Source organism: Musa acuminata, chromosome BXJ2-6 (genome assembly GCF_036884655.1).
Source record: "Musa acuminata AAA Group cultivar baxijiao chromosome BXJ2-6, Cavendish_Baxijiao_AAA, whole genome shotgun sequence".
Classification (NCBI taxonomy): domain Eukaryota; kingdom Viridiplantae; phylum Streptophyta; class Magnoliopsida; order Zingiberales; family Musaceae; genus Musa; species Musa acuminata.
In genome coordinates this window covers 39,040,394-39,056,759 of record NC_088343.1, presented here as the reverse complement: position 1 = coordinate 39,056,759, position 16,366 = coordinate 39,040,394, and the positions used below count along the sequence as shown (strand labels likewise).

Below are 16,366 nucleotides of genomic sequence, written 5' to 3'. Positions count from 1 at the left end.
TTGTTAAACCACATTTAATTTTGTTCCCTCCCTCCCCTTTCATTGGTGTGGCAAAATCGTGTCAACACAACATCCTGCCATGAGCAAGCTAAGACGAGGGTGTGCTACAAAGCTGATATCCTTGTAACAAAAAAACATATGAAGTTAAAAGGCAATGAAAAGAATTCTTAATTTTGTGGTAATATTAAACATATCATAACAAAGAGACTAGCCTAAGGGTAATGCATCATCTTATCAAATGCGCCATTAGAAATGGCGAATGTGCAGGTGATAGAATCCTTGGAGTGTCATTACCTGCATTTAGTTGACCAAACACCAACATCAATTTTGGTCAACACAGTGAACACCTAATCAAGTGACAACAACCGTGTCGTGAAAAGCTCCAGCTATTGTTGTTGAGATCTGTCAAATCTGCTGTAATTTGATTTGATATGTCAAGATCTGCTACTATTTGATTCTTGACATGTCACCTTATTTGAAGTGATAGACTAGGATACGAATGCTCTGATTCATTCCTAGTTGTATTACCTTATGTGTGTACATTTGCTAGTTGTATATTTCTTAGATTAGCACCTAAATTTATTTAGGTAGCTCTTTCCTTTCTTCTCTTTTCTTTTGTTTAACTATATGTATTTCATCCCAAGGATTGAAATTCCGTATCATACCGTAGTTATGAGATTTGCTCGGTATGGTATGGTACGGTATACCGAACGATACATTTCGATATACTGCTTGATATATATATATATATATATATATATATATATATATATATATATATATATATATATATATATATATATATATATATATATATATATATATATATATATATATAAGTAAAAAAAAAAAAAGAGCGACTACCTTGTCGCCCTTTTTGGCATGTGGGGAGAAGAAAGTAAAAAAAAGGCCTCGTCGCCTAAGACAAGGAGGGAGAGCTACGCCGGATCTCCAGGTTCTCATCTTCTTCTCTCTCAGCTAATACCACCCGGTAGCGGGCGGTGACAATCGATTTAGGGTGGTAACGGACGAAAACAACCCCAAATGACGGTACCGCCTGATAACGGGCGGTCCGCTTACCGATCTGCTGGCGGTTCGATACGTACCACCTGGTACGGGCAGTATTATTCGAAATTAAAATCCTTGCTTCATCCTACATACAAATAAATAAAAGAAATGAGGAACTCTCTTCTTCTATTGTCTTGTTCATGGGATCAGAGCAGGGTTAGGTTCTAATTTTCTTTTCTTTGTCGTATGTGGTATGCAGCAAATTAGTTTCTTCCTCTCGATCTTCATTACCGAAAGTCCTCTCTGGTGACTCTTCTTGTTTCCAGTCATGTTGGAAACTCCTAAATTTGTTTCTAATCTTCCTAAACCTGTAAACACTTAATATTCCCTACAATTTGAGAGTCACCCTCTAAATCTCTACCATTAAACTAGGCGGAAGAAATTTTATGGAGTAGTCTCAATCCATGAAGTTCTCTCTAATGAGTAAAGGGAAGTTCAAATACGTGAATGTGGCTACAAAGGCACCAGCCTTGTAAGCAAGGTACATCAAGCATCACAAATTACTATAATAATCTGCAAGCTTTATTGGCTGAATTAAACCAATATTAAAATTTGGAGATGGAATCTGCTGCTGACACTAAAAAGCTGAGACACTTGTTGGAGATGGAGAGGGTATTTCAATTCTTATTGGTGTTAAATTCTGAATTTGATCACGCATGTGATCATGTTCTTAGTAGAGAACCACTTTCTAATCTTGACGAAGCATTTACCCTAGTTCCAAGTGCTGAAAGATAACAGGAATTGCTAAGCAGTAAAGAAACAAATTATGACAACCATATAGTGGAACACTCTACCTTGACAGGCTCAAAGATACTTCCCAATGCCAAAGATAACAAGAAAGATGGGAGGTGGTGTGATTATTGCAAGAAACCAAAACACACCAAGGATGCATACTGGAAACTGCATGGCAAACTCAAAATTGGAAAAACAATAAGAACAACGACAGAGGGGTTACAGGAATGCAGGCAGCCATAGAGATTCAAATTGGAGGAAATCAATGGGGCTTTGAGACACCTTTGTTCAGTAAGGAACGACTAGAACATCTGTATGAACTTCTTGGCCAATCTCAAACCACCACAAATCCATCTCCTTCATGTTCTCTTGAAAAACAAGGTAATTGATAAGACCCTAAAGGTCTTATCATCGCTCTGATACCAATTGATAAGATCATAAAGTCTTATCGTGGAAGAAAGAGAAGAAATGGGAATGATAATGATCGCTTCGAGGGGATCGGCCTCCTTGATCGCTTCAAGGGGATCGGCCCTCCTTGATCACTTCGAGGGGATCGGCCTCCTTGATCGCTTCGAGGGGATCAGCCCTCCTTGATTGCTTTGAGGGGATCAACCTCCTAGGGTTTGTCAAAAGATAGAATAATATTTTTCATAGATTACTGAAAAAAAACAGTTACATCCCTATTTATAGAGTTCCACCCAGAGTCCATCAGGACTTGAACTCTAATAATAAATAAATATTAAATAAACCTCTACTTGACTCTAACTGAACCAAACCGACTCAATAAACAACTGGACTAAACAGACTCAATAAACATTATTCAAAAGCTCAGAAAAAGGGTCCTAACAGTTCCTCCCTCTTCAAATCAGTCTTGTCCTTAAGGCTAAGCAGCATCAATCTCGGAGAGCTTCTCTTTCAGCACTTTAGCCATAGACTATCTGCAACGCCTCACAACCCGTTGATCAAGTAAGTATGATCTCCACTTTTTGATAGTGTAAGCAACAGGTCGGTCTTTCAGTGTAGTAATCGTTGCATGAAACTTTTGGCCTTGTATAATCAACTTTATCTTTGAACCTTTGCTATCACATGTGAAAATCCATTCATCAATGATCTTTACTTCGAATTTGTCATAGTCTTCAATGTGGTGGGCCAATCGGTCAACAGTCTCGCTGTCCATAAAATTGTTAGTGCTACCAGTATCAAGCAAAACTATAATAGGCTGATGCTCTAGAGTTCCGGCAACTTCCATAGTTTGCGGGTTAGAGTAGTCGGTTAATGTATGCATTGTATGTACGGTAGGTTCAACGTCTTCATTAGAATTTATACCTTCATGATCGAAGTCCACATTCTTAGCTTTCGGCTCCTCTCCAGTTGGTTCAATCATCAGAAGTTGCCCTTGTTTACATCGGTGCTCCATACTCCATTTTTCATCATAGTACAAACCCCTTGTTGATCTTTCCTTGCTAATTTTTTTCTCATGTAGATTTGCAAATGAGATCGCAGCTATCATAGTGCGGGGTTGACGAGCCTTAACTTCACACTGGATCTCTGGAATAAGCCCTTCAATAAATGTATCCAGAAGTTGTCGATCCGACCAATCTCTAGCTTGATTTGATAATCTTTCAAACCTACTCTGATATTCTAACACTGTAGAAGTCTAACGAATTTTGACGAGCTGGCAATCAACATTCTTATATTCGGATAGGCCAAAGCGAATAAGAAGCTCTCTTTTGAATTGCTCCCACGAAGGAACTCCGTGGAAAGTTTCATACCAATCGTACCACTGGAGTGCATCTCCCTCGAGCTGGATTGAGGTCACTTCTACCTTGGATTCTTCTAGGGTTCTATGAAAATGAAAAAAATTTTCTGCCTTAGAGATCCAATTGGTCGGATATCCATCTTTCCATCTCGAAAATTTCATCTTCATGTGTGAGTAATTTGTGTCACAATCTTGGGGCCCTTTTCCTGTATTTTCATATCTGCGCAACATAGAACTTGAGCTCCCACCTTGTTGAAATTTACTAAGGCTCCCCAGTAAGTCCTTTTTGAAATCATTAAGTACTTCTTGTAACCGGTTCTCAATTCTAATTTCCAATACTTCCATTTGTGCTTTCACTGAGTTATCGATGGCCATTTCATAAGACTGTAAATCTGTAATCTCAACTCCTATTTTTGGTGTTGGTCAAGGGCATCAATCACTGCCCTATTCGGTGCTGCTGTTGTGACGCAGTCGATGGCAACACTATGAGAATGAAAGGTTGCTGCGAGGATGCAGGGATGTAGCGGCGGTCGCCGCGTGGGAAGCAACGATGCTTGTTGCGGTCGCTGCGTAGAGGGATCGCTGTTGCTGAGGGCTTGGAGGCAGCGATGGTGGTGCGGCTAGGGCAGCACCGCCAAGGGCTCACCGCTGCGATGGCTGCGACGGCGCGGATGGAAGGCAGCGTTGCTCTGTTTCTGTCACACTGCGGAAGGAGGCGCTGGTGAGAGGCAACGATGCTTGTTGCAGTCGCTGCGTGGAGGGATCGCTGCTGCCGAGGGCTGGGAGGCAGCGATGGTGATGTGGTTGGGGGTAGTGCCGGCAAGGACTCGCCGCTGCGGTGGCTGCGATGGAGGAAGAGTTGCTGCCCTGTGTTTTTGTCACTGTGTGAGATGAGAGCGCCGAGGCTGAAAGGCGACGGTTGTGACTGCTGTGACCCAAGGAAGCAATCGCCGAGCAGCCGGGTTGAGGCTGCGGTGATGCCAACCAACAACTGCAGCCGGAGGCAGAACAAGAGGGAGGTGGCGTTGAAGCGGCCGGGGTTGAGGTTGCAGTGGTAGCAACCGGCGACTACGGCAAAGATGCAGAGCAAGGGGGCTGCAGCAACGGTGCAGATCGAGGGGGTTGAGGTGAAGGCTGCGGTGGCTGGCAGCAGCAGTCGTGGCAGGCTGGGCAGCGAGCGGCGTCGTCGCTGGCTGGGCAGCAGTGGCGACGGTGGTGGCAACCGACGTTCGCAACAGCAAGAGGATTGCCCTGTTTCTCGGTCACAAGGGAGCAGAGCAAGGGGGAGTGGTGGCGGTTGGGAGGCGAGCGGTGGCTGGCAGTGGTGGTGGGTCGGCTGGAAGGCAACGGCGCTCGAGGCGTGGTTGCGGCAACAGAGGAAGCTCTGTTTCTGCAACCGCTGCAAGGAGGGGCTGCGGCAACCGACGGCTACGGCTGCGGTGCCGGCGGTCCTTCTCGCTCGAGCGAGATGGGGACGCAAGGAGAAGAGGTCGCTGGCCGGGTGATCGAGCGACGACGATACGGCTGGGAAAAGTGGTGGTGACGCGGCTGGGAACGAGGGCAATCCATGAGTTGCCCTGTTTCAGTCGCCGCAAGTAGGGCGACAATCGGCAGCTACGGCTGCCACCCAAGGGGAGGCGGGCGGTGGTGGAGAGGCAGCGGTGGTGGCGCGGCTGGGAGCAGCGTCACCAACGATCGCCGAGGAGGAGAGGTCGAGCAGTTGCGCTGCGACGCAAGGGGAGGCGGGCGGCGGCAGTAGGGCTAGGATGGACGCTGGCAGCATCGTCTCCTGGCCGGGGAACAGCGGCGGCGGTGGTCGCCGGCCGGGAAGCGGGGCGATGGTGGGCGCTGGCCGGAGAGCAGCAACGGCGGGTGGGCTGACCGGAAGCAGGGGACGTAGTGCGGCTTCTTTTTCCTCTCGTGTTTTTTTTTTTTTTTTTAAACGAGATGGGGCAGCGAGGAGGTCGAGCGATGGTCGAAGGTCGTTGGCCGGGGAAACAACGACAACGGTGAAGAAAGAGTTGCCTTGTAGTGGTGGTGGGGAAGAAGGGAAGCAAGGCTGCGGCGGGCTGCGCCAAGGATCGTTGCTCTGATACCAATTGATAAGACCCTTAAGTCTTATCGTCGCTCTGATACCAAATGATAAGACCCTAAAGGTCTTATCGTCGCTCTGATACCAATTGATAAGATCCTAAAGTCTTATCGTGGAAGAAAGAGGAGAAAAGGGAATGATAATGATCGCTTTGAGGGGATCGGCCTCCTTGATCGCTTCGAGAGGATCGGCCCTCCTTGATCGCTTCGAGGGGATCGACGCTCCTTGATCGCTTCGAGGGAATCAGCCTCCTAGGGTTTGTCAAAAGACAGAATAGTATTTTTCATAGATTACTGAAAAGAAGCAGTTACATCCCTATTTATAGAGTTCCACCCAGAGTCCATCAGGACTTGAACTCTAATAATAAATAAATATTAAATAAACCTCTACTTGACTCTAACTGAACCAAACCGACTCAATAAACAACTGGACTAAACAGACTCAATAAACATTATTCAAAAGCTCAGAAAAAGGGTCCTAACAGTAATATTCCTACTGCTCTCCACATTTCTCCTCTTATACTCTCCTGGTAATCTTAAAGTTTGTATTACTGACAGATCTTTGTCCCTAGTTGCAGGACAAGGTTCTGTTATTCTCTCAAAGAACCTAATTTTGAAATATGTTCTACATGTTCCTAACCTATCCTAAATCTCTTAACCACAAGCAAACTCAGTAAAGATTCAAATTGTGTGGTTAAATTTTTTTCATCTCATGGTGAGTTTCGGGATATGGGCTTCGCAAGGATGATTAGCAGTGCTAGAGAGGTTGATCAACTCTATTACTTTGAAGGCAATGCTTCCTTAGATGGACAAGCTCAAGCTGTCGGCAATTTCTCTTCCTTTTCTGATATGGATGAAATAATGTGATGGCACTATAGATTAGGTCATCCTAGTTTCAAGTACATAGAGAAATTGTTTCCTTGCTTTTCAAGAATAAGAACATCTTTCAATTTCAGTATGAAATCTGTCAACTTGCCAAACATCATCGTGTCATGTTCCCTTCACAACCATACAAACCATCCTGACGTTTATACTTAATCCATAATGACATTTGGGGGTCTTCAAAGGTCAAAGACATTACTGGAACTAGGTGGTTTATTACCTTCATTGATGATTATAGTTACTAGAGTTTGTTGGGTATATTTGTTTGGAAAAAAAAAACTGAATGTTTCAGAACTTCTACAGCATGGTCAACACCCAATTCCATGCCCAAATATAAATCCTTAAAACTGATAATCAAGGAGAGTACTTCAAATCCATTCTTAAAATCTTTCTAATGCAAAAGGGAATAATCCATCAAACTTCTTGCATACATAAACCCCAACAAAATGGAATTGCTGAAAGGAAAAACCGTCATATATTAGAGGTAGCGCGGGCCATTAAATTTACAATAGGAGTTCCTAATTATTTTTGGGAAGAGGTTGTCCCAACTGTATCTTATTTAATCAATAGGATGACAATTCGAGAGTATAATTTTCAAAAACCCCTAAACATCCTCCTACAAACCTATCCACAAACCCAAATCTTTAGTAATTTGCCATCCAAAGGTGTTTCGTCATGTAGCATTTATTCATATACATAAACATAACCTCACCAAACTTGATCCGCAAGCGAAAAAATGTGTTTTTCTAGGCTTCTCACCAACTCAGAAGGGATACAAATGCTTTGATCCTCTTACAATATAGTTCTATGTAAGGATGCCACCTTATTTCAAAATCAACCTTATTTCATTGAAACTTCTCTTCAGGGGGATAATCATATGGAAGAAAATTTTTAGGTAACTATTATAACCCTGCCCATGAGTTCTACCTTCGCAGCCACAACTTATTCCTCGTACCACCAATCCAATGTTACAACCTCAATCTATCGTGTTAGAACATGAAAAATCTGATGCAGAGGGAGACTTAGTAATTGATAAACAACAATCAGAGCTACGTGTTTATACAAGGAGGTGTAACTGACATGATTTGGGGCAACAACCACATAATGTCTGCTATGAGTCAGCTCCGAGTGCAACTGATCATGAAACTTCAGGTACTCCAGACCATTCTTTATGCCTAGAACTAAGGAGTGAAATTTCGTACCGTACTGAAGTTTCGAGATTCGCTCAGTACGATATAGTACTGTATACCGAGCGGTATATTTTGGTATACCGCTCGGTATATATATATATATATATAAAAAATAAATTTACGACGTTGCCAAGGCGATGTCGCAAAAAAAATGAGGCAGCGTCGCTGAGGCATCAATACATAACTAAAAAAAATATCTGCAACATCGCCGAGGTGATGTCGCATATATATATATATATATATATATATATATATATATATATATATATATATATATATATATATATATATGTGTGTGTGTGTGTGTGTGTGTGTGTGTGTGTGTGTGTGTATACACACATATATATACACACATATATATATACATACACACACACACACATATATATATAAAAGTAAAAAGAGAGGCGAGGCGACGTCGCCTCTCTTCTCCCCGGTTCTTCTCCCCACGTAGATGAGAAGTCACAGGCAAACGAGAAGGGAGAGCGGCACAGGTTCTCCTCTTCTTCTCCCTTTCTTTCTTCCCCTTCTCCGTCTTCTTTCTTCTCCCTCCGTCACCGTCGATTTACGACAATAACGGGGCGGAAACAGCCCCAATCGACGATACCGTCCCTCGTTCAGATCCTTTATTTCATCCTATTTTGAATTTCATGTCATATCACATATTGTCCCTCGTTCAGATCCTTTATTTCTAACTTATCAAAGATAGATATTCCTAAGTCTATACTTGAAGCTCTAGCTATACCCGAGTGGAAAAAGGTTGTGTTCGAGGAGATGAGGGCAGTGGAGAAGAGTTAACACTTGGGAACTTATAAACTTAACTAAGGGAAAGAGACATGTTGGTTGTAAATGAGTTTTAACAGTGAAATATAAAGCTGACAGGTCAATTGAGAGATGCAGAGCAAGGTTAGTGGCTAAAGGATATACTCAAACATTTGCAATAGATAATCAAGAGACTTATGCACCCGTGGCAAAAATGAGTAGCGTTTGTGTCTTGTTGTCTCTTGTAGTAATTTTTTACTGGCCCCTACAACAGTTAGATATGAAGAATGCATTCCTTAATAGCGAATTAGAAGAGGAAGTCTACATAAATCTACCTCCAGTTTTTGAAAGAACATTAGGGTCTGACAAAGTTTGTAAGATAAAGAGGTCACTCTATGAATTAAAACAATCTACTAGAGCATAGTTCAATGAATTTACTAAAGCTATAAAGAGATATAGATATTTATAAAGTCAGGCAGAACAAACCATGTTTTATAAGCATGTTGGCGGTGGAAAGGTCTCAATACTCATTGTGTATGTAGGATGACATTGTACTGTGATGATCTTGTAGAATAAAAGAAATCATAAACCCTCCTAGCCAAGGAGTTTGAAATTAAAGATCTTGCATCATTAAGATATTTCTTGAGTATGGAGGTGGCTAGAACCAAGGAGGGAATCTCGGTGTCACAGAGGAAATATACACTGGATTTACTCATAGAAACCAGTATGTTTGGGTTGCAAACCATCTGAAACACCTATTGATCCCAACAACAAGCTAAGTGCAAACACAAGTAGTCAGGTGGATAAGGGACAGCATTAATGCCTGATTGAAAAATCAATTTATTTGTCACATATTAGACCAGATATTGCCTTCACTGTTGGTGTTATAAGTCAGTTTATGCACTCACCTAATGAAAAGCATATGAGGGCTATCGTTAGAATTCTTCAATATCTCAAACGAATTCCAGGAAAAGGGTTGATGTTTAAAAAGAGAGACAATGCATATGTTGAAGCATCCACAGATGCTGATTGGGCCAGCTGTATAGATGATAGAAGATCTACATCTGGATATTGTACCTTTGTGAGGGAAATTTGGTGACTTTGAGGGAGTAAAAAACAAAATGTAGTGGCTAGAAGCAGTGTTGCGACTCAATTTCGATCTATCGCATAAGGAATATGTGAACTCCTTCCGTCAAAAAGACTACTAGATGAGTTAAGAATTTCTTGGAATCAACCAATAAAGTTATACTAAGATAATAAGGCAGCAATTAGTATTTCTCAGTTCTCACAACCTGGTACATCATGATAGAACAAAGCACATTGAGGTCGATCGGCATTTTATTAAAAAGAAGTTCGATGAGGGATTGTTATGTATATCATTTGTCCCTACCAAGCAACAAGTTGTAGATATTTTCACAAAGGGGCTTCTAAAACATCAGTTTGATCACTTCAATTGCAAGCTGGGGATGTTGAATATCTTCAAACCAGCTTGAGGGGGAGTGTTGAGATCTGTCAAATCTGCTGTGATTTGATTTGGTATGTCAAGATTTGCCACAATTTTATTCTTGACATGTCACCTTATTTGAAGTGATAGACTAAGATATGATTGCTGATTTATTCCTAGTTGTATTACGTTATTTGTGTACATTTGCTAGTTGTATATTTCCTAGATTAGCACAGATTTATTTAGGTAGCCCTTTCCTTTCTTTCTTTTATCTTGTTTAACTATATATACTTCATCCTGTATACAAACAAACAAAAGAAATGAGAAACTCTCCTTTTATTGTCTTGTTCAATTGTATCGTCTAACTAGAAAAAAGACATATTTGGACCATATTTGTAACTTGCACAAAGGGTCTTTCTCATGCACATCAAATATTATAATGAATATAGATCAACTATGGATCATAATACAAAATATATAAATGAAATTTCAACAAAAGAAAACAAAATATAGTAGAAGTTGTGACTTACAGTTGTATTCTGTCCATCCAATGACTTGGTTCTCAAGATCATAAAGAACTAACTTGTTTGATAGGACTAGATCTGCAACATAATGTCAAATAATCATGATAGACAAGTACAATTAGGAGACATGAACAAGATGTACTATAATAAATAAGATATGGCCTATAAAAGATGCAAAAAGAAAAGTCCAATATCTTACATAAGATGCTTAGTTTAAACAAGAAATTGTGCCAAAAAAGTTCTACTTCGGAAATAAAATTACATAGAAGAGGTAAGAAATATTCATAGAAGCATTCACCATTAAAATAGAAAATGGATTAAAAGCTCCATTTTAAGTGTATTTCATCTAAAAAAATCATTTTAGTGGAGTTTCTTTGTATATCTTGCATAAGCTCATAATTCTTTTGAACTTAAAATCTGGCTAACAGGCAGTGATGAATAACTAAAAATCTAAAACACACATCAATCTTGAAGGTTTGGTTGGTTTGAATGACAGTATAAATCCTTCGACTGATCTGCATCGTAATCTGCTTCCAGCAAAATTAATATGTAGGAAAAGACTTCTTTCACATATGATTGAAATTTGTATATTACATCAGCATATTCACTATACAGAACCAGCTCCGCATGCACAGACGTGACAAAATATTTTCCTACTCACAACAGAAAGCACCTTAAAAGGAAGGTTCTACAGATGGCCCACCAGAAGAACCTAAATATTGCCCACGAAACAATAGAACTAAGATATGTTGCTCTGACTTGAGTACGAGGTATCCAAGCCACTTGGATCCTAGCATTTAATATGTTCATTGTTCTAATTTAAGGAATGAGCTATACAAATATGGCGATACAGCTTGAACGTAAAGTAGTTAAAGATATTATTTTGAAACTAATGTATTTTAAAAAAAAATCTTATCTTTCTCTTCACTTCTCTTTTTTCCTTCTATTATTTCTTCTTCTTTTTTTCTTTTCTCTCCTCTCCTCTTCTCTTCCCTTCTCTCCTCGTCTTAGATTTTTATTTATCATCATTAATCTTTATAATTTGGCCTGGATAAGATCCCACACATCCAAATCCAATGATCATGGGTTAAATCTCATGAGCCATGATGCCTTCTCTCCCTCCTTCCCTCCTTTTCTGTTATCTCTCTTGGAAAAAAGGGTCATGCCTTAGGTGGAGTTGTACAGCAGTAGTGTCGCTCCGTTCCTTGTTCACTCCTTTCTTTGATTCTGATACTGCTTCTATTTATTGTTTTTTCATTTCTCCATGGACTGTTGCTCTTCTTCTTCCTGGTATTCTGACCAACTTTGACTAAACTGATACCTTGTACTGGGACCAGTCTCCTGCCATATCGTGTCTAAATGGACAAAGCTTGTTGAAGTGCCAAGTCCACACTTTATAGTAACTAAAACTCTAAAAAGTTTAAAATATAAGACCTGAAATAATACAGAAATTTGATAATACAACTAACACATTTTATACTTTTGCTGTTTAGAATGTCATGGAAAAAGTATATCGATGCATAACAGATATAGGTAAACTAGTATGCTGACAATGATAGCAGGGTAGAACAGGATGCAGTGACAAGTGCAAGAGATATAGGAACCAAGTGTTCCAGAATCTAAAATCCAAAATTCTTGCTTACCTCCCAAAAGAAACATATCTTTTCCATCTTTAGACTGTAACCCACCATTTTGCCAACCAACACAGTAAATATTATCCTGTTTGTTCAAATGCCAAGAATGGAACTATAATATTAAATGTGATACCATTAACTAAAACATGAATGCGGTATAGTAGGACAGTGTCAGAAGAAAATGCTAAAACAAGATAAGACTGCCTGAAAAATCAGGACAAACATAAACAGGATGGTAATTGGAAGTGGTCAGCAACAAAAATTAAAAAAATATATATCATATCTAAAAACTCAGGTATCATCATATGATCAACATGAACTGGAAAATCAGAAAGAGCATTTAAAGCAGAAAATTGTGAACATTTAAAACTTTGGGCAACAGATTCTTGAAAATGAAGGAAAAAAACCTTAACAGAACATAGAGATGCGATATAATTTTGACTCAGAGTAGGAGAAAGAAACTGTCCAGTTCAGGCTTCTAATGTGATTTCCTCAAAGAAAGTCAAATTTCTCTTTTATCCTTCTCTTTCTTTATAAATGACTTATTGACTGAAGAATATTCTTCACCAAATCATTTGAACAACGTTGTAAGCTAGTTAAATTGTGTACTTTGTCTCTTGTTCAACTCATTCCAACAGTACTGTTTGCTATATACTAGCTAAAATGTGTAGTCCATATATTTCTCTGTTTAGAGGGCAAGACTTGATAGCAACAAGGTTGCTCCTTTGTGATCTGAGTAACCAGGGTTTAAGTCGTAGAAAAAATAAACAGAAATAATGTTGCACATATTGATCATCCCCAGGCCTCTCATATCAGCAGAAATCTCATGTATTGGTTGTTCCTATTGTCAATTTCTCTTTTTATTTTCCAAGGACCGCACTGTTCCTTCACTCTGGTTTAGAGAGTTCACATATTAAAAGTTACCACTATGAAGAAGCAATTATAAAGAACAACTATGAACATAATGAAGCAGTCATTACAGAAGAGCAAGAGAATCAACTGGCTGTCTCTCTCTTAACATTTGATCACTTGAACACTGAGCAATTTTTGGTGCTTCAGCATCTGTTTATTCTCATATGCATTAAGTACCTTTTGATATGTGAATGAGCACGAGGGAGTGAACAAAGATCGAAACACCAAGTTTTACATGAAACCAAAGATGACCATGAATAGCAAATATATTACTTACATGCATGGTAGGAAAGCAAAATGCCTATCAGCAAAATTTTGAAACTATTGTTAATTTACAGTGAGGTTCACCAACATACAAGTTTTGCATACTGTGCCTAGGTGACTCTTGAATGACTTTGCTTGAAATTATTGCTCAAAAAACCATCGATCCTCCAGATTTCACTTGCTTTCTTATTCTTGTGCACTATGTCAACTATCTCTAGATCCAAGTAAGTCATATCATGGATAGTACTAGAAATAGACTGCATAGCATGGTTCATATTACCGATCTGTACCAGTGTACTGACCAACTGCCAGTATGGTACATACTACGTACCAAGCTATACCAAGCTGTACCAAACATACCAACACATAGTACATTAGGGTATACTAATATACCACCTATACCGATCATCTGTCGGATCGGTGCATACAGCTGGTACTGAGCAGTATGCTTCGGTACGTCGAACCTTACTGCATAGCATATATTTGTGGCTGTCTGCATGATCAAACTGCAAATGACATATGCATCCACATTTGTGGTCATATAAAACTGCATAAGCCGCATGAGGTTGTATAATGGTTATAGGATTGACACATAAAGAAGCTTAGCCTAGATGTTAGAGGCTATATATGCTTATAGGATCTACACTAAATAGTCAGCAGTTTTTCTATTATAATTTTATATACTTGCATGTAACTTTCCTTGTTATCCTTCACAGCGTTAAGGTATATTGTTTTCTGGCCACAATTGTAACTATAATGCCTAGAATATATTTCATCAGTTAATTTTACATTTTGCTTTAGAATTATGTATAATAGAACCCACATATGCAATCATGAATTGCATATGAACCTTGCAGTTTACAGTGAACCAACTGCTTACATACCAACTATGCCATTTAAACCTATCTTTGACCATAATTAACTGCTGTATGTCATGCACCTTCACACGCTAAAAGCCTATTTTAGTCTAATTTGAGTTCCTTTTTCCCAATTTAAAATTTGGCTAATGACACTGTCTTGTTATCTATAGATCAGCAAACAACACCAGATAATTCAATGTCTCCAGCAATTTTCTTCTCATATGTTTATAGTATACACCCGATTGCAGCAAAAAATCTGTAGTTAGTAGTTTATTGCTCATGATTTCCCTGCTTTGATTGATACCTCCACAATTTTTAGTACCATATTACAGTAAGCCAACTCGAACAAGTTATAGACAGAAAATGCCACTACATCTACTTTTCCTGGTCAATATCTAACACAGTTGTCATATTCTACACATTGCTAGAGTAAAATATTTAATGCACATATGTTTCATGATATTTGAGATGCATATGGCTGGTGAAGTTGACACTATAGATGAAATTGATCATGATATCATAAAGCAATACACTAGAAAGTGCACATATTTTTATTGATCATTGATAACCAACATCAGCAAAGTACTTGCGATGAGAAACCAATAAGAAATGTGCAACTTATTTGACTAGTTCCATGTTTGTCTTTCATGCTATCATCTTACCTTTCTTTTTGCCTTCTTATCTATTAAAGTTATATCTCGCTGGCTTCAACTTGGCACCCATCTTCTTCTTCTTCTTTCAATCATTGATCACCAATTTTCCAAGAAATTATATTTCAAGATGCTTGACATAGCCATAATGCAATCATCAAACACCAATACTAACTGGAGATGTGCAGGATATTTCATTGAAGTATCTGAATTTTCAAGTAATTTTTTTGATAATCATAGGCTTCAGTGTAATTCTCTCAACTATTTAAAATACTGCCCATACTGGTTGGTAAGGATCAGCATTTACTGATTAGACAGCCAACCGGGCTTTAGTCTGGTTTACTTCGCTTCTCCCCTCCTCCCCCAGCGATGGTTCTCTCTCTCTCTCTCTCTCTCTCTCTCTCTCTCTCTCTCTCTCTCTCTACGTACGTATGTGTGTGTGTGTGTGTGTGTGTCCCCTTTTCTCTGCCATTACTGGCACATTGTCAGTAAGTCCACGTTGGTACCAAACTGAGATTTAAACCTTACTTCTAGAAAGGGCCCTCTTGTGGATTTTGATCATTTGGCAATCAAAAATAAAGATAGTTGACTTGAAGTGTCATTATAATATTTATTGTTTTGAAAAATATAGACACTGCATTTTTATTAAATTTAAAATGATAACCTTAATCTAAATTCTTATCAGTGTTAAAAGTGTTGGAACATCATGCCATTAGAAGTTAATTTCTTGATGATAAAGCAAGGATATTAGCAAATCATGAACTCATGACATATTCCATCTACTTGGCGCAACAACCAAGGATATCAACAAATTTCACAGGCAGCTAAGTTGAATTGCACACGTGGTGTTGGCTCCAGAGCACCTAATCAACAATTAACTCGATGTAGACTTTTTTTATATATACAGTGAATACTGTACGACAACATCCAGCGTCCCGTAAACCATGGACTCGTAGTGTGAAATGGGATATAAGTCATTACCCATCCTTCAAAGGAGGCACCCATGTATTCCTGGTACGAGATGGTATATAAGTCATTACCCATTCCTCAAACGGGATACCTGGGAATTTGTCTTCAAAGGGCAATATGCATATGGTCTCAAGATGGTAGTGAGATGATATAAGCATTTAATAACTCTTGCTTAGGATATACTACAAGCAAAGTAGCACAAAATTGTAAATTCTGAAAAAGAATTATGCTGCCATGATCAAAATTTAAGATACAGTGAATGAGCTAAGTATCCAATTTTAGTTTTCATAAAATCAGTAAAATCCTTAGCAGAAGTGTAAAAGTGTAACTAACATACTACAGGTAACTTTCACTGGTGATGAGATATGAGTTACCACAATGTTCTACAAAGAAATAAATCAAATAAACAGAAGCAGAATTCGATGTCAAAAAGTAAAAGCAGGATAGCCCAATCAAAATGATATTTAATAACATTTATTTCAAGTACCAAATAGATATATTAAAAAGAAGCGCAAATGCAAACTCATGAGTAGAAAAAGGATGAACAAGAACAGCTTGCATAACAGCACCCAGCAAGCTACATAGGATATGACCATCATTCTACTAAAAATAAAATATATTATCA

At 39.1% G+C, this 16,366-nt stretch overlaps 1 protein-coding gene across 4 annotated transcripts in view; it reads right to left on the bottom strand.

Annotated features, from left to right (window-relative positions):
• Window positions 1-16,366, bottom strand: part of LOC135585607 (aspartic proteinase 36-like) — a 34,380-nt gene that overhangs the window by 6,350 nt on the left and 11,664 nt on the right. For all 4 annotated transcript variants that reach the window (XR_010488047.1, XM_065114143.1, XM_065114145.1 and 1 more), the window contains exons 8-9: window positions 12,096-12,171; window positions 10,459-10,530 (exon numbers count right to left, since the gene is read on the bottom strand). Coding sequence is in view for 3 of the 4 variants with exons in the window: in XM_065114143.1 (XP_064970215.1) it covers window positions 10,459-10,530; window positions 12,096-12,171 (148 nt within the window). In the remaining variant the exon portion in view is untranslated. The remainder of the gene's footprint in view (window positions 1-10,458; window positions 10,531-12,095; window positions 12,172-16,366) is intronic.